Source organism: Mus pahari, chromosome 11 (assembly GCF_900095145.1).
Source record: "Mus pahari chromosome 11, PAHARI_EIJ_v1.1, whole genome shotgun sequence".
NCBI lineage: Eukaryota > Metazoa > Chordata > Mammalia > Rodentia > Muridae > Mus > Mus pahari.
In genome coordinates, this window is record NC_034600.1 from 55,337,449 (window position 1) to 55,356,913 (window position 19,465).

Consider the following 19,465-nt stretch of genomic DNA (forward strand, 5'->3'; position numbering starts at 1 on the left):
ATTGTCTGTTCCTCAGACACAATGGCCCTGGCCAGTCTCACAGGGTTCAGCTCCTTAAGATGGCTCGGTGGCCATCTTCACCAACTAACTCCACCTTAGGCTGCAGAGTAAAGAGAAATTGGTTAAGGGACAAGTACTCTCTAGCAGTGGGTTGACTTTCTCTGTGCTCCCCAGACCGCTTTCCAACATCTAGAATATTCCACAGGCTTGCGGATACAGATCTCTTGTTGATAACTGGGTTTTGCTTTCTCCATTTTGAACCATCTCCCTCCTGTTTCCAGATTGGCTACGTGAGTATCGTCTATGCCTTAGAAAGATTTAAATACATTCATTTATAAAAAGAAACCTCCTAATATCCTATAGGAAAACTCATGAAAATTAAGAAAAATGCAAATGTGCTAAATTTTATACTATCAAGCACGAGTCATTCTACTGAAGTCTGCCCATGGATGGCCTAGGCGCTGCAGGCTCTATTTAGGAAAGTTGTTTGCAGGTGACTGCCCCCTGCTGGTAGCCAGCGAGATTAAAGGCTATACAGCTAGAACTTCAATACTTACTGCTCACCGGTTCTTTTATTAGGAAGCTTGAAGGCGAATAGTCTCCAGTAAGTGGTTATTAGTAACCGGGGCTGCTTTTAAAATGTCTTTCAGGATCTAATCCCATTCTTTCTCTAAATGGCAACGGTAATCAGAGATAAAGCTATTTAATTTGAAGGTCAGACGGGAAATCACTCTATTTAAAAGAGCCCCACGGTAGACTTCTGCTTTTCTAAGCCCAACCCAGAAATGATCCCTTTTATGTGTGAAATCAGAATCTGACCTGGGCAGCCAAGTGTCAAATAGCACCACGAGTCCCTCATCCCCTCCTCCCCACCTCCTGCCTCAGGAGATTGAGCGTGTCATTACATATTGCCTCATGGCTGACGCCCCCAGCTGACTCTGCCAGGATTTTACTGTCCAGAGAGGCATCTTTCTCTAGCACTTCTTGAGCTCACTACCATATGTCCATCAATGGGGAAAAGAATAAATAACATACAAATGCATTAATGTAAAACTATTTTTTTCTTTATTGAAAATACATCTACAAAGTGATGTTTCCCGGCCCACGGTGGGTACACATATAGGCAGCAGGGCCTGTGATGGACCGGCGAAAGGATCACCCTAGGGGATCTGTTTCTGTAAGAAATGGTTAGTATAAAAAATATCACACTGGGTAAACAGCATTAATTTGATGCGATTAAGGTCTGTTCTACTAGTGTCGAAAAATGACTGCCACATAGATTAACCTCTGTAGTGTGTTTCCCAAATAGAGCTTGCCATTAAATGATTACTCCCCCGTAGCCTAGTGTTAACCTTTCTATGCGTGGGATGCTCAGGATCTCTAGAAAATATCTCTAACTGTAGATTGGGAGATGCCATTCTAGATGCTCAGTCTGTTAGCATAATTATGTCCATTCATCATTTTCGGTCAGAAAGTCTGACGCAGCTGGTACTGTCAGATGGCTCTTACTGGGTATCTTTGACTGGCTAGTCCTAAGGGAGTGAATATAATCTCCTTTAAACCTGGGAGCTGCCTCGCCTGAAAGGAATTCCCCTGCTGTCTTTTCTTCCATCCTCAGGGATGTCATTTTCATGCCGATTCATCTGTCTTTTTTTTTTTTTTTTTTTTTGGTAGGGACATAAACAAGCACACTCCACTCTAGATGAGAGTTTTGAATGGTTTATCAAGAGACATCTCTATACCAAAAAAGTATGTTGTTTTGTCATCCTAAGAATGCCTGGTTAAAATAGTAAAAACAAAACAAACAAATAAAAAACAACAAAAAAATTTTTTTTTTCTTTTTCAGAAAAGAGACCATCAACCCACCCGGCTTATGAATCTGTCCCAGAGATGTTGTTGGTTGGACTGTGAGATAAGGAAGAAGCGGTGTTCTAACATTGTTTCTTTGGGGACTGATTAGGAACTGAAGATGAAGTGTTTAGGCTAACAGAAAAAGGGTAGAGATGTAGCTCTCCATTTTAGTCTTTAAAGAAAACCAACTTTTCCTGATCAAAGAATCCTCCCTTTTGTAATGTTGGCCATACTCTATTCTTTCTCCACTCTTTAGTGTTCCACAGTTAAGACCACAAGCACACTTGCTAGTCTTCTCTTTATTTCCTAAACAACTAATTGCCAGTTGAAGAGGCTATCTTCCCTTGGATTTGGGAACTGTACCCCAGAAAGGAGTACTTCTAGTACTGGAAAACAAAACAGAACAATGGGTCTCCTGGGATGGCCTTCCATCTGTCTACTTACAGAACCAACATTTTGGACCCAGGATAGAGAGAAATGTCCATCGCCATTAAGTGTCCTGTCTAAGATCCTCATGTTATAGAGGGGCAGGGTCCTTCCTGATGTTGCAGAAGTCTGGGCTAGAGAAACCTATCTAGGAGTCACTCATTTTCTGGATGAGAACACCGAGGCCAAGGGATGAGACAAGGCTCACTCAAGACCATTTGGGAGCCTCACTTTCTGCTCCTCCTCACAGCTGTGCCGTGTGCATGTGGGGATTGCCCTGATGCTGATAAAGTCAGGACAGGAGCCAGAAGAAAGGGGAAACCGCTCAGCTACTCAGTGGGTAACTGATAATTGCTCATCAAGTTGTAATGTTTTAAGACTAAAACTCAGTTGCATTCTGAAGGATTTTTACATCTTGAAAGTTGACTTTAAAACTTTTTTTTTTGGTAGCCTATCATTTGCTTAATTCTTTTACTTACAAAACAATCGCACGGGATAGTTTGCCACCTAAATTTGTAATATCAAAACTGAGTTTGATTGTAGTAACTTACTTGGTAAGAATAATATGAAATGATTTAAAATTTTCAAATGTGGGCTAAAACCGATAGGTTTGGGCTGCTGCAGAGCCCTCCTTTGTTTTGAACATTTTCCAATCCTATCAGAGTAGGGAGGAAAGAGGAGCTCACTGGGAAAGTAAGCCCAGGGAGATGGATACATTGTAGAACAGTTTCCAGCACTTGGTGCTTAAGAAAGCACTTCTCTGTCAGTCTACATCTTGGTTTCGCTGTCTGCCACGGGTTTCTCCGGTTCATTGTCCTGGGCAATCAGCTGATAAGGCTTTTTCATTTCGTTCTCCTCAATCACCGAGTTCCCCATTTCAACATCTCGGTTCTTCAGTTCATGTCGGGACAAGTGCTCAACAATCCCCGCTCCAAGGGAGTCACCCAGCACGTTGGTGGTGGTACGGAGGCGGTCCCTGCAGGTGAGGCAGGAAGGAAGGAAGGAAAAGAGAGGGTCCCATGAATAGATCCCAGCACCTTTCGTGAGTTGGCTGGAGAAGGCTTTAGAAGGATCTTTTAGGGGCTGGAGGATGGCTCAGTGGTTAAGAGCACTGACTACTCTTTCAGAGGTCCTGAGTTCAAATCCTAGCAACCACATGGTGGCTGACAACCATCTGTAATGAGATCTGATGCCCTCTTCTGGAGTGTCTGAAGACAGCTACAGTGTACTTACATATAATACATAAATAAATAAATCTTAAAAAAAAAAAAGTATCTTTTAAGTTCTGGGTAGTGTAATGATGGAATGATTTCATACAACGCCTACAACCAATCACAAGTAAGTGATTAGTTTCCAGCTATTCAGTCTGTCTATAAACAGAAGGTGAACAGTGAGGACTTTTTTTTGCTCGAGCACCCACACACCCTCGCCTATGTGTTCACATACATGCACACATACATGCACATGTGTGGAAGCCAGAAGTGTGGTCTTTAGTTATTCTCCACTTTATGTTTTGAAATAAGGTGTCTCACTGGAGATTTTAGCTAGATTGGCGTGCTAGCCGTTCCAAAGGGTCCTCTTGTCTCTCTCTGCCTTTCCAGTGCCAGTGTTGGAGATTATAGGTGTGTGACATCGTGCCCTGCTCTTTTTACATGGGCACTGTACGGAGGATGGAACTTCAGCCCTCATGCACACAGCAAGCAATCGTACCAAATGAGTCATTTCCCCAGTCCTCTTTCCTGAGTTTATTTAACATTTTCTCTTTCTTTCATTCACCTTCCATTGTACTAACTGTTCTCAAAGCATGGGACAGAGTCTCCTTGGACAAGTGTCCTGGGATAAAAACCATTTTTATACTAATACTATGGGCTCATTTGTTCCTTTTACTCTTTTTTAAAAGAAGATTTATTTATGTATGTATATGAGTATGCTATTGCTGACACACCAGAAGAAGGCATCAGATCCAATTACAGATGGTTGTGAGCCATCACATAGTTGCTGAGAATTGAACTCAGGACCTCTGGAAGTGCTCTTAACTGCTGAGGCATCTCTCCAATCCCTCTCTTAAAGTACTCTTATTTTCTCAGGAATTTCTCAGTATTTCATAGATTTCATGTTATATTACATCATAGCACACTGGATACAGGAGGAGTTGGGGTAATTGTAGCTATCTGATGTTAACCAAGACATTTTGGAGACTCATAAAATGTAATCCAGCAACATTCTTTCACTAACCATTTTGTATACAAGTGATTATTTTTCACAAAAATTATTATCTTTGTCAACATATAGTGAATCATTACTCTAACTTTAAAAAAAAAAAATAAGAAGGGGCTGGTGAAATGGCTCAGTGGGTAAGAGCACTGACTGTTCTTCTGAAGGTCCTGAGTTCAAATTCCAGCAACCACATGGTGGCTTACAACCACCCGTAATAAGATCTGACACCCTCTTCTGGTGTGTCATCTGTCTCAGAACAGTATACTTATGAATAATAATAAATAAATCTTGAAAAAAACAAACAAAAAAAGAAAAAAATAAAAGGAAATGTCAGGCATTGTGGTGCACACCTTTAATCCCAGCACAGGCAGGCGGATCTCTGTGAGTTAGAGGCCAGCCTGATCTACAGAGTTGAGTTCAAGGATAGCCAGGGCTACACATCAAAACGCAAAAAAAACAAACCAAACCACAACACAACAAAACAAAACAAAACAAAAAATCTTGAGAATAGAAGCTTGTATTCTACCAAAGTACTTTTTGTTTTTGTTGAGACAAGTTTTCCTTTGGCCCAGGCTGCCTTTGAACTCATTATGTGGCCGAGGATAGCCTTGAACTCTCCTTCCCAGGTGCTGAGATGACAGGATTGAGCAATCCTCCCTCCTCCCTCCCCTCTCAGTTTATGTGGTGCTGGGAAGGAACCCAGAGCCTCACTAGGCAAGCACTCTAGCAACTGAGCTACATCCCCAGCCCCAAAGCGTTTCTGTCAATTGATGCCCGGGGCCAGATCATAGGCTAGGTTCTTACCTGTCATTGAATTTAATCCCTATAGTGTCAGCAGAAGGCAGAGAACACGGCTGTTTCCACCTTTAGGGAGGTGGAAGCTAGGGCGCTTAGGTAGGCTGACTACTGTCCAAGTGACCTGAATGAGCTATGTCCCTGAGCCTTGGTGCACACCATTGTACTCTTCCTAGGTGTAGTGACATCATTACACAGGGACTCCGGCATCCACTGTGCCCATCTTTGAGCATCCCTTAAACAATTTCTTCCCAGTATAAGGGTATTTATGAGAAACAAGGGACAGACAATGTCCCTGGATGGGTGAGGAAGGAAGGCTTGAAGAGGGGCCCTATGTGGTGGGTGGGGTCTGAGGACGCATAGGGCACACTTCTTGGGATTTTCCTCAGAGCCCCAAAGCAATTTCACTTGATAATGAGAACCTTGCTTCCCACTGTCTGCACAGCTATCCCTCACCTCATGGGTCTCAGACATAAACATCTGTCCTGCATTGTCTCACTGTAATGGGAAGCACAGGGAGGAAGGGCCTGAGCTGGCACGTGGTGTCTGCAGCTCCAGCTGCTGAGAGGATGTGTTGTGCAACTCAGAGAGAGTCTGGCTGACTTATGTGAGCTTTGCAGACAGTGAGTGACTTTATAGAGTGGGAGGGAGAGCAGCCAGATGTGCCCCACCCACCAGCCGAGGGAGGAGGGAGTTTGCCTGATTTGTTAGGCTGGGACTCTAGGTAAGGACTGGGGGTCTGATGATGAAGATGAATCCATTACAAGCCAGTGTGCCTTCTGCCCAGTTCTTCTGCAAGCCCATTCTAGAACTGAGACCATTCTAGAACTGTGGGGATACTGGAGGGGGATGGGCTTGCGGGTGGGAATCTGTGTATCAGCGCACAGTCCCCCCAAATACTCACAGAAACCAGTCCACTGCAATGATGAGTGTGATGTCATCCGTGGGCAGGCCCACAGATGTCAGCACGATGACCATGGTGACCAGACCGGCCTGAGGAATCCCGGCTGCCCCGATGCTTGCGGCCGTGGCTGTGATGCTGTTGACAGAGGACCAAAACCGAAAAGTTTATAAATGTCTCCTAGTGGAGAGTACCTCACAAGACTCATGTTCCCATGCTTGAGTGGAGGACCTGCCTTAAAAGAATGGGAATAAATAAATACATAAATAAGCAAACAATTCGCTGACTTAGTGGTCAGACTAATTAAAATTGATCATGCACTTTTTATTATGTGTCAGTTAATATGCCAAGCATACTTTGCCTCATTTGATTGTCACAATGGTGTGGTGGCCCACAGTGAAGTGGGCTTTACTTTGTGACCATTTTTTAAGTGAAGAAACTGGTGGCTACATTCTTTTCTATTTCCTTAAAGTTGTTTTGTAAGATATAACCAGCAACAGAAGGGGTATGTGACTCTGTGGTAGAGCATTTGCCTAACACTTGTGAGGCCCTGGATTTACCCCAGCACCGAAATGGAACTTAGAGGTGAACTTGAGCTTTAAAGGCCCTTAGAGTCACAGTGACAACTTATTTCTAATAATTGCCTCATTCAAGAGACTGAATTTCTATGATTGATGTTGCCACAAATTTAAGTTTATTAATTCAAACGTGGAATGATTTATGAACAAAATTCTGTAGTGTTGTAATCCTGTGTGTGTGTGTGTGTGTGTGTGTGTGTGTGTGTGTGTGTGTGTGTGATCAGTATGTCCCCAGATTGCATGTATGTTATGTGTCTAAGACTTATTTGATAGGGTAATGTGAGAGTGTGAAAAATGTCGTCAAGACTCCAGCAATATTAATAAAGCAGTGAGACCGTGGGTAAAACACTTATGATTCCACCAAGTCCTACTATGCTATGGCACTGGAATGGCTGGTTGGTATGGCCACCTGGAATGGGAACTACACTTCCCCTCTTCCCAAAAATTTGACCATGTTGAAAAGTCACCATAGATCCTTTGGGTGAAGGGGATACTTAGAAACTTTACAACTGCAACCTTTGCCCTTTACATAGTACAATACCAAGCAGCCTTGATAGCTTTATGAAGCAAACTTCAAAGGGAGTGTATTTGTGCCTTGTTTAGGTCACTGGTACCATTTTCATTATTAGCAGCTCACACGCAGCTGAACCTTTGTCTGAACTCAGGGCTCGTCATTCAGCCAACATGTCAAGGTGCACGTGAGAATAGGTTATACTGTCCCAAGGCACTGCTCTCCAGCCTCCAGTCAGCCCATGATCCCTGGGCATGGTAACCTAACCTCATCATTGTATGTTAATGTTTACTACAGCTATCACCCTTCCGAATGGTACATGCATACAGGATAGAAGCCATTTCTAATTAAGTATCAGGAAAATGTGGGACAAGTGACAGAGATCACAAGAGATCACAAAACATACTTTAGGGTATAAAAAAATCGAGATTCGATCTCTATCTGAGGAACAAGAAAACTGTAAAGGACATAGGGGAGGAGCAGTTGGGGGGGGTGTCTGAAGGTAGACCAGTATTCTGGAAGTACTTTTGAGATTCTATTACTGTGGCTGCATAGGAGAATATCCTTACTCTTAGGAGATGAATGCTGAATGGTGTAAGTGAAACATGACAGGACTATGAAGACAAGAGGGAGGGGGAAGGGAGGAGAAGAGGGGGAGGGAGAGATGGAGAGGGAAGGAAGGAGGGAGAGAGAGAAGGAGGGAGCGAGAGCGGGAGAGCACAAAAATGGCAAAATACTAATTTCTAGATCTCAGTAGAGGATATTGTAATATTGCTTTAACATTTCTAAGGATAAGGTAACGTTCCTAGTACAGAGCTGCAAAAACAAAAGCCTGACTTCTGATATTGCTAATATTAGCTCAACCAAGCCCACGGCAATGAAGGGCACAGGTGATCTGAACCAGGCGTCTTTAAAGCCTCCCATTCAATGTCTTGGTCTTTCAGGCTCGTCGCGCCTAGTAAGAAAGGGCAAAGGGGTAGATCTGCATGCACACATGGACTACAAGGAAAGCTGCTGGGAATGATAGCTGCCTATGCAGAATGAAACCAGGAGATCTGAGAAGAGCACAAATAGGAAAATTATTTTTCACTGGACATCTTAAGCATCAGTTAAACGATTCTCCATAAAATTGTGTTCTCAGCCTCACTTGTATGGTCTGTTATTCACCTTATACTGCCTAAAAATTAACCCAAGAGAATAAGTTAACCTAGTTTTCAAGTGTGTTTTCATTTTTCAATATTGCCTACAAACATAGTTGAATGTTTTCAAAATTATAGTCTAACGTAATGTTTTAAAAATGTAGTTATCTGGGCTGGTGAGATGGCTCAGTGGGTAAGAGCACCCGACTGCTCTTCCGAAGGTCCAGAGTTCAAATCCCAGCAACCACATGGTGGCTCATAACCATCCGTAACAAGATCTGACGCCCTCTTCTGGAGTGTCTGAAGACAGCTACAGTGTACTTACATATAATAAATAAATAAATAGATAAATCTTTTAAAAAATGTAGTTATCTGTACTATATATTTTGTAGGTATTTTAAAAAATGAACTAGATATATTTGTAAGTTCTGGTTTGATAAGCAAAGCAGTCAAAGAACACATGATGTGTGTGGTATATGAAGTGTGTACATATTCTTGCATTGGGAGAGGTCTTTGGGAATCAATCGTGGACAATGGCAACCTACAGAAAGATTTAGAGTGATATGGTAACAGGCAAATCATTTCTTCCAAGTCATATACTTCCGTATTATTTGAATGAATACTCACACCTGAAGTTAAAAAGCTGAGAAACACAATGAATGGCTCCCTAACCTCCTATTTATGTGTGATTCCTTCCCAACCAATGTCTTCACCCAATTCTCTCACGCTCTCATTGTTAAAAACCGTTCTGAAGGAAATGATGAATGGAAATCTCCCCTTGTACCTTATTGTTATAATCTGTCCAAAGTTCAGGTCAAAGTTGTTCACTTGAGCGATGAAAATGGCGGCCAAAGCCTCGTAGAGGGCGGTCCCATCCATGTTAATGGTGGCCCCCACGGGGAGCACAAATCTGGTGATGCGTTTGTCCACACCGTTGTTCTCTTCCAGGCACTTGAAAGTGATGGGTAGGGTGGCAGAACTGAGGACAGCAAAACAGGGCATGTCAGCTGAGGGTGTCCCCGGGAGTTCTGTGGTTGGTCTTTGCTCTTTGGCACAGACAGTTCCTTCCCCTCTCTTGTCCTGACTAGGTCAGCATTGTCTACAGTGCTAGGAGGTTAGGGGTAGTGCGGTGCCCTCGCAGGGGCACTTGGGCACTCGACTGTGCCTGGATTCCTCTGAGGCATTACTTGGGATGATTCCCATACCATAGATGCCTGCCCCTCATCGTTTCCTCCCTTTTTCTCAGGCAGATGTCAATGGAAAACAGGAAGTCTGTGGTTAAGAAAGGGTTTTCCCTTAGCCCCTAAAAGGATTTACAGATAGCCGTTTTCTGGGTCCCAAGGAGGTACGACCAGTATCAGAGGTGGAAAAAGCCAATTCAGTATTTCCGAGATTTAAAACCCAGAACAAAATGACTCTACTTACCCCAAACCCTAGGCTCAGATCCAAGGTAAAGGTTTAGGTACGCATTCTTAGAGGAATAAAGCTGCGTGAACACACACATACCTTGAGGAGGTCCCAAGGGCTGTGATGAGAGCTTGCAGCAACCCTCCAATGAAAACCCAGGGGTTCTTCCGGGTTACCAGGAAGTAGAGGAGAGGCAGGACGATGACAGCGTGAATGAGGAGACCAACAATGACTGTCACCGTGTACATGGCAAGCTGTCCCCCAATCACACCCATGTCTTCCATCTCAACAATCTTCCCTGCGATCAAGAAGAGGATGCCCAGAGGCGCATACCTACGGCAAAGCAACACATGCTCAATTGGAAGTTTGGTTTCCTATAACTTGTTGCATGTAAATTACTAAGTAGGAGAGAAAAAGAAATAAAACAAAGCAAAAAAGGGAAAGACAGGGGATTTCCAAGCTAAGACCCGTAGAAACTCCAGATGTCATTCTTTTCTATTTAAAGCACAGATGTCCCCAGGCACCTCTAAATCCAGTCTTCCTTTCACTCGGAATTGCTCTAGGACACCCCCACCCTATCCCCACTGGCCTCAGACCTCAGGAAGGAGAAGATTTGGGGTCCTCACCTCCACTTTCCTAGACCCAGATCCCTGTTTGGGTTTTTCAGACGCCTGCAGTTCCCATTCCCTCTTGACTTCCACTAGGCACCGGGAACAAGCCACTATACCAATATCACGCCTTTCAGAGCATTGTCCACGCCACAGCCTGCTTCCCAAGCTAAAGCAGGCAACATGCTATGGCATGCCATGCCATGCTATGCCATGCAGTGCCGGTGTGTTAGATGTACACTTAACTCTAGTACTCTAGGGCAGTGGTTCTCAACCTGTGGGTCGAGACACCTTTAGGTGTCAAACAGCCCTTTCACAGGGATCGCCTAAGACTATCAGAAAGCGCAGATATTTAAATTAAGACAAATAACAGTAGCAACAAAAATATTTTTATGATTGGTGGTCACCACAACATGAGGAACTGTATTAAAGGGTCACAGTGTTAGGAAGGTTGAGAACTACAGCTGTAGGGCCACTTTTATTACTTTCTTCCATAGCTATGTCCCACTTAAAATATTACTCATTAATTTTCTTCAAGTAACCTTTCATACTTAAGTAAATTTCCTTTCATAGGGAATTTTATGTTACTATGTAAACTAAATACTAGTACTGCCTGCCATAAATAGAAAACCATAAAAATAAACCCAGAGCTATTAAAATTAATAAAGTGTGTGGATGTACGGCTACAGTCAGGTTATAGGCATTTGAATTAAGTAATTATCCACAGGCTGCTACTCACAGCCCCTGCAAGCATGGGCAACTGACCCCAAGATGACTCATACTGAACTAACCCTACTTGCTCAATGGCTGATTTTTCAACTCCCTTTGTGTGATGTGTGCACTAAGCTACAACAAAATGTACTGCCAAAGACAGAAGCCAATCACCCTTGAGAAGGGTCTGCTGGCAAGTGCGGGGGGACTTGTTGTAGCTAGAGAAACACAACGCTTCTTTCAAAGGGCCTTTAAAAATGCAGGCCGGGAAGTCACAGAAGTACCTGTTCTCAGAAATGTCATAATTCAATGTTGAGTGGGTAGGCAAATGTATAGCTAGAAGAGCCCCATGTGAGGTTCATTCAGTGGCCTTGAATGGGCTCCTTTCATAGACAGAGGTGAAAGGTGGAGGGATTTTAATAATATGAAGATAAATGTCCACTTTCAGCCCGGCCAGGATTTCAAAGGAGCTTTCCAATTGAAGGCTCCTGTGGGGACCACATTCTGACCTGTCTTTGTGCCAAGTTCATATTCGTCTTGTGCAAACTCCTAAAAGATGTGGATTTCTATGGGCTTTGTGGGCATTAGAGACAAAGGATATTTTTAATCCTGTTGGTGAGTGAACGCTTTTCTTAGCGATTGATGCCTTCCTGCCCTGGGTGCCGAGAAGGACCCTAGATATTAAAAATGAAGGATGAAGAAAAAGCAACTCCCACACTAGGCCCGTGCCAAGCAAGGCTCTCTCTCCCTGCCCGGGAGAGTTTATTTTTCAAAGTGAATTCCCCCCACCCCCACCCCCGCTCTCCCCTTTGGATTTAGTCTTTTCTTTTGTCTCCCACTCTGAATCTTATTAAGGGAAGTTTGGTCCTAAGTGGTGACTTAGCAGTCCACGATACTTCCTTTGCATCCTCTGGATGCTGCCAGAACTCTGCCACAGACACTTTCTTTGGGGTTCAAACAGAAAGGAGAACTCGGCCCCTACTCCTACCCCAATGATCTGGGGCCCGTGTTTGTTTTTCTCCTACTGGGAATGTTCTTTTTGTATGACAGGATGTGCCCAGTCATTCTGACCTGAGCAGGAAGAGTCACCTCAATCCTTTCTGTACCATGCAAGGCAGATGGCCTTCCCTCCTCTCTCTCTCTCTCTCTCTCTCTCTCTCTCTCTCTCTCTCTCTCTCTCTCCCTCCACCACACTTATCAGGACTATGATATTTATTTGCTTATTCTTTGCTTCCTTTAGAAGCATCTGAGGTGTAGAGTTCCCTTGCTGTTCTCTGCTGCAGCGGCTAGCGTGCTTGGTACTCTATTCCAGTCATAGAGTAGAAGCTCAGGAACTGTGAGAAGAAATAACCAAGCACAGGGAAGTGGGTGAATGCGGTATGGGAGCCAAACCTTCCCAAAACAGGGAAGGAAATTTAGACTCAGGGGCCCTGCCGTGCCAGAAACACACCGACTTTCTTGTGGCTTCCACAGGAAGATCACCGTTAAGCATCCACCTTGGTGGCATCTTTCTCAGGACAGAACAGACACGGAATGTAATAAACCTCTTGTACACAGCTAGGGAGCTCACAGAAATACATACCACATTATCACCGCGACCAATCTCATGATGGCTTCGTTAAGAGAATCAAAGAAGTCTCTCAGCGCTTGCCCCTGCTCCTTCATGTTTCCAATCACAAAACCGAAGCACATGGAGAAGACAACTAGGCCCAGGGCATTGACCCCATTCACAGATCCAGGGACGGGCACCATCTCCTCCCGGATCCGGGTCAGAGTCTCCATGGCCTCTGACACGTTGTTGATCACGGCGCCCAGAAGTGTTTCGTTGGACTGGATGGGCACTTTAAAGCTCCTCTTCTCGTAGCTGGTTTTAAACTTAAAAATAAGAATCATAGTAGGGATTAAGTGATTGTTATACTTTCTTGCTGTCCAAGTTTTCTATCATGATAATGCTATTTTGTATTCAAAGGATAATGTTATAGCAGTCTGCATATATCTACCTACCTATGTATGATCTAGCTAATTTGTGCCAAGTGCTTGTTTCTCAACACACACACACACACACACACACACACACACACACACACACACACACGAGTACATAACAAATTACAATAAAAAGGGGAGATCTGACTAAAGACGTTTAGACTCAACATACACATACATCTCTGTCGTTTTGTTTTGTTTTGAACTCTTAGTAGAATGACTGTAGCGAGATTTCTCAAAGGGCCCCAAACTCAAACAACTTTGAGTCCTCTCTTGCCTTCTATGAACATCATGCCGTGGGGTCATGCACAAAAATAGCCTACCATCTTTCATTTTATATCTCACAGCTCCATAACAGGATAGACACCGCCTTCACCTCACAGGGCTGTGGCAAGGACCACATCAGGCACCCCAGGGGACACCACTGTATAAAATGTAGAGTATATAACATTAATGTGGACTAACGGTGTTCAATGGCAATGGTTTTCAGGGTTAGACTTGGTTGGAAACTTCAGAGGACGGGAGTGAAGATCCTCAAGTGACCAGCCTTCAAGTCAGTCCAGATGCTATAAATACCAATCCTTAATAGCTCCTTGGCGAGGAAAACCTGCTTGCTCCAAGCCACTTCTCTCCTAAGCTTACCCATCCCCCCCACCCCACCCCATAGTTCCAGTCAGTCTGTGCGGAGAACTCGCAGTGGATAAAATTAAGTCTATCCCACTTTGAACTCCAGGAAAGTGAAATTCCCACCCTGGCCTTGATAGCATTGGTAGGAAAGCTTCAATCATTGAGTAATGGTGTATGGACACTGACTGGGTTTAAAATCTAGGAAGGCATAGTCACACATGGAGCATTTGGCTATTTTTGTACCAAGAATGAGCAGGAGACTTTCTGGTCTACTGGAAAACCACTGTCTCCAAACAAGGACATGGTCAGCTGTCAATACTGTGGATTGTTGGTAATTTTAAAAACACATAAAATTCTAGTACAGTCAACTCTCAGTCTCTTCACTCTTGGGTACTTGTGGATTCTGTGGATTCTCTGGGGTACATTTTTCAAGCCTGGTTGTTTTGTCTTAATCCACCTACTCTTTACCTTTGCACACTGTTTAGCGCCTACTCAGAAACTGCAACCTTATTTGCAGTCTAGTCTAAACCAAATAGGTCTTAGGGCACCACGTCTGAGCCCCCCTCACAGGGCTGCCAATGCATACAAGCTAAGGGCAAGTCTGTGAAGTTCAGCGCTTTTCTCACCTAACAGATCTGGAGATCGGAATTTTTCATATCACCCCTTGCCAGCGAATGAGTAGACAGACCCATGATCTGGGCTGCTATATTGGGCTGAAAGGGATTTATTATCCATTGTAGTTCTTGAACAAAGAAAGTTAGAGTTTTCGCCTGCTTGCGCATTTTTGACTTTTGCGGTCCTGGAACTAAACTTAGATCTTTCATGTGCTCTCTAAGCACTCTACACCTAGACTGTATCCACATTCTTCATATATATATATATATATATATATATATATATATATATATATATATATATATTATATATACACACATATATCATTCAAATGTTATTTTATTTACTTAAATTATTTTAATTATTTACACTACATATATTTAACTAGAATTTTATTGCGTTTATTTCTCTGGTAGGGGTAGGGACACATGCCATGGGGCCTACATGGAGATCAGAGAGCGACTTGGGAGACTTTGCTCTCCCCTTCCAACACGTGGGGTGCAGGGACTGACTTCAAGTGACCAAGCTTAGTGGCAAGCACCTTTACCAGGTAAGCCATTTTGCCTGCCCCAGGGTAGGCTTGAACTCACTCTGTAGCCCAAGTTAGCCTTGGAATTGTTACCCTCTTTCCCTCCATTGGCTTTTTTTTTTTTTGGTTTTTCGAGAAAGGGTTTCTCTGTGTAGCCCTGGCTGTCCTGGAACTCACTCTGTACACCAGGCTGGCCTCGAACTCAGAAATCTGCCTGCCTCTGCCTCCCGAGTGCTGGGATTAAAGGCGTGTGCCACCACTGCCCAGCTCCATTGGCTTTCTGTCTTTTTCTTTGTTCCCTTCCTTCCCTCCTTCCCTCCTTCCTTCTTTCCTACCTTCCTTCCTTCCTTCCTTCCTTCCTTCCTTCCTTCCTTCCTTCCTCCCTCCCTCCCTCCCTTCTTGTCTTTCTTTTTAAAGAAAAGAGTGTGTTTGAATCTTTCAATCTGCTTGTCCATTAGCTTTTACAAATAATCTAAGGGTGTGTGTGTGTGTGTGTGTGTGTGTGTGTAAGATGTTGTCTAACATATGTAAAACACACTCGATGAGGTCAGAGTTTGGTTCTATTTTGTATGTCTCAAGCCGAAAGGTTAGGTGATTTGATACCACATAAAGGAGTGCTGTGGGAAGTAGAATTTAATCTGCTGTATGTTTTCCCTTTCATAGCTTGGGCAACGAATCTTTACTAATCAATGAACTATATTTCCCAATGCTAGAGAAAAATTGTGTCCACCATATAGAGAGCCAAGAATGGCTTAGATGTGCGGCAGGAGAGCTGGACCCTACCACAGCCTCCAGGTGGAGTCTCTTGGTTGCTTTCCGGGAAACAGCATGGAGTGGTAGAAAGAGGTTGGAACGTGGATCTGAATCTGGGCTCTGCCATTTCCTACGTGTGAGAACTTGTGCTCATTACCTAATCCCCCAGTCTCATAAATGAGCAGCCTCACAGGTGAGATGAAGACAGTGCTACTCATCATGTTCATGCGAGGACTAAATATAACCCTGGTGCTTGGCACACAGCAGGCATTCCATACACGGCGATTGCATCCCTTTGTGATACGGTGCCTCTTTAGAATCCCTGAGGCCCTTCATAGACTTTTAATAAGTAGGTCAATGATTTTTAAATCAAATCCAGAAATAGAATAGTCTAACTTTAAAGCAAGTCGTTAATGTATTTATTTATATTTGCATTGGCTTTCTTTGGTGCATTTTTTTTTTTTTTTGGCATGGGTGCACAAGGAGGGGAAGAAAGAGATGGGGGCCTCCCAATTAACCCTCTTTAAAATAACCCAATAGACCCAATGTGCTATTGTGTGCAAGATGAATGTGCCTGGCAAGAAGACCATCTTTGGGCTGGAGAGATGGCTCAGTGGTTAAGAGCACTGACTGCTCTTCCGAAGGTCCTGAGTTCAAATCCCAGCAACCACATGATGGCTCACAACCATCTGTAATGAGATCTGATGCCCTCTTCTGGTGCATCTGAAGACAGCTACAGTGTACATAGATATAATAATAAATAAATAAAGAAGAAGAAGAAGAAGAAGAAGAAGAAGAAGAAGAAGAAGAAGAAGAAGAAGACCATCTTCAATACAAGTAAAGAACCATTGTCACTAAAGTTTCCCAGGTAATCCCTGGTGCTTTCCATATGGTTGGCCAGAGAAGTATTTCTTATTGCAGAGCAATGAGAAGGCAAGAGAAGAGGGTCCTAATGGCTTGCTACATCCAAGAGGAATCTACATTTCATTGTTTTTAAGTGAGTGTGTGTGTGTGTGTGTGTGTGTGTGTGTGTGTCTGAGTGTGGCTATGTGCATGTGAATAAAAATTCAGGTGCCTGGAGAAGCCAGAGGTGGTATCAGATTGACTGGAGCTGAAGCTCCTGGGGCTTGTGAGCCAGGACTGGTCCTGAACACAGCTGGGGTCCTCTGGAAGAGCTCTTTCTTTACAACTGAGTTATCTTTCTATCCCCCCCCCCCCCGAAGAAGAATTTAAAAGGTGACTTGGTAACTGCACAGTATTTACCTGTTTAAAGCAGGCTTCTACCAGATTGGGAGGGAACATGTTCCTGCAAAGAAAACAGCAGTCATTTGCAAAACTTCCTGAAATACCGCTTCACTGTGTAAGGAACTGCATTGCATCAAGCTGCACATGGAAAAACAGAAATTGTGACTTGAAGCTGGATACGTGGTGGTTCCTAGAGGTATGGCCCATGCAATTCATAGTTTTCTGGGAAAGCCGACAGCTTACAGAGCGGTGAGAAATAAAAAGTCTGTATACATATTCCATCAACACCCTGGCTCAGTTTGATTGACAAGCTCTCCCTCTCACTGCAGTTAGAATGCCTACCCTGAGGCCCATCACTGCAGCTCTTTCTGGGCTCCACTGTCAGCTCCTTCCTGTGTCCCTTCACAGACAGGATTGATGACAAAACAGATCCCTACTTGTCTCATTATACCTCGGAGCCTCCCAGACTCTGTTTAAAGACAGAGTCTTCTAGGCAGCCTGGCTGAGGCCGGCCTCAAACCCGCGAGTCTCCTGCCATGGTGAGCCAGTGCTGAGATTACAGTTTGCACAGCATGCTGACTCTCAAAGTTCCTTTTGAAGATGTACTGTATTTCTTGCTAGGTGCTGACTGATGCTAGGGCAGGTATGAAGAGAAAGAAGGAAAATGCCAGACCCAAACTTGGCTTCCCATTGATGATCATCAACTCCATTGCAAGTAATAGATAAGACTCGATTGTAATCATTGTCTAGTCATGTATAAAACGCCACTGAAGAGTATCCTTCAATCTTTCACTACTAGTCTGCCAAATACTTCCTTTGCAAATAGTATAAAAGAAGGAGCATTGGTCAGGAGTGGGCAGATGAGCACTGAAGTCCCTGCTGAGCTGTGTGTACCGTTGCTTGCCATGGACAATGATACAGATTACTTACTCATTTTAGGTTTGGAGTCTAAGGAACAGGTCACACTTTGCTGAAAACTAGCTTTACAGAGTTGGGGAAAGAGCATGAAGAATTATCCACTGTGTGAAGAGCACAGTGGGGAGAACTTAGTGCCGAGGGGTTTGAAGCCTACAGCAGGGCTCTCCAGATCAGCCACTTCATCTTCATCTCACATCATTTATGTGGGACCAGAAGACATACACTCAATATCAACCTCTGCTCGAAGAAAGGAGAGATGTGACTTCTACTTCAAGCCCGACGAGGCTGGTTCTGTCGAAACCCTCTTTGAGAGTTGGGTTGGCTTCCTAAAATTTAAGAGGGATCGGGCCGTCAGAGTACACACCCCAGGGATGGTTTTCAAGGACATACCTGATCAAATCCAGGAACGCATCTGCAGCAGTCACCTGCACGATTTTACCTTCTCTGTACATGTTCTCCTTCGTGCCCTTTCCGGGGTGGATGATGATGACAATGATTATGCCAATCACCACAGCAATGATGGTGGTAGTCATGTAATAGACTACAGCTCGCATCCCCATCTTCCCGGATGCCTTACTATCTAGGGCCGCCATTCCTGGGGAAGGCAAACAGAAGGTTTTTCAGGAAGTCAGTCCAAGGGATGGATTCTCCAGTGGAAGACGATGGGAATCAGCACTTCCCCCTACCCTCGATTTCCTCATCCCCCCCGAAATACCTACTGGGAGAATTTGTCAGCGGCTGTGTGATGACCCATGTTTACTGCAGGAGTTGATTTCATGTGCCTAAGTAACACCCGCTTCCCCAAAGCTTGAGGTGCCATTATTTTCTTCCCTCCATTATTATTAGTTAGGAAACCTACCTCATGTGTAAGCAGTGTGTGTTTGTGAGCATGGATATGTATATAGAATTTCTTAAACTGATTTCCATCAGGATAGGCTAAGTCCACCTTGTGAAGAATTATTATTTTATATGTGTTTCCTGTAGTCTTCTGGGTATCTGTTCTACAACGTTTGTTTTCATCACAAGCACTTGCCAATCTGTCTTCAATTTGTACTTCAGGCAAACATTTGGGTCCTAAAAGCTAAAGTTCTTCTATTGCTTCTTTGCTGTTTTATTTGATCTCATTTAATAAAGTTGACATGATGATTTTTTTTTGTTGTTGCTGCTGTTGAGAAGTTCTCCTCGTTTTTGTACCCTGTCTTCCTCTTTCCTGTCCCGCAGGTTATCTCATGACAGGTTAAAAATGGTTCCCATTGTTTTCAAGACATATTCAGTGTCTACTTAAGGCAAATTCTAAGTGTTAACCAATGTGAAAAAGGACATTTGGTTTTTAAGGGCTCCTAGTGGTGTAGGATAATGGACTATACCTCAGAGTTTGTTGGTCTGTAAGAACAATGGGAAAGAAACCCTCAGTAGACTAACTCAGCCATAACAACATGGCACCTCCCGTTTCGTTTTTCCACTTTATTCTCTCCAATTCTATTACAATACTGAAACCTAATTATTATATAATCTAATCAGGCTGTTTTATTTACTGTTTTTTATCTTTTTGTTTGTTTGTTTGTTTGTTTTGTTTTTTTCGAGACAGGGTTTTTATGTATAGCCCTGGCTGTCCTGGAACTCACTCTGTAGACCAGGCTGGCCTCGA

At 43.7% G+C, this 19,465-nt stretch overlaps 1 protein-coding gene across 1 annotated transcript in view; it reads right to left on the reverse strand.

Moving 5' to 3' along the window:
- Window positions 1-1,648: 1,648 nt before the first annotated feature.
- Window positions 1,649-19,465, reverse strand: part of Slc1a3 (solute carrier family 1 member 3) — a 76,800-nt gene continuing 58,983 nt past the window's right edge. Inside the window, exons 4-10 of the mRNA XM_021208184.2 lie at window positions 18,208-18,412; window positions 16,918-16,960; window positions 12,727-13,019; window positions 9,925-10,158; window positions 9,203-9,397; window positions 6,194-6,328; window positions 1,649-3,253 (exon numbers count right to left, since the gene is read on the reverse strand). Of these exons, the coding sequence (XP_021063843.1) occupies window positions 3,046-3,253; window positions 6,194-6,328; window positions 9,203-9,397; window positions 9,925-10,158; window positions 12,727-13,019; window positions 16,918-16,960; window positions 18,208-18,412 (1,313 nt within the window). The 3' untranslated portion in view covers window positions 1,649-3,045. The remainder of the gene's footprint in view (window positions 3,254-6,193; window positions 6,329-9,202; window positions 9,398-9,924; window positions 10,159-12,726; window positions 13,020-16,917; window positions 16,961-18,207; window positions 18,413-19,465) is intronic.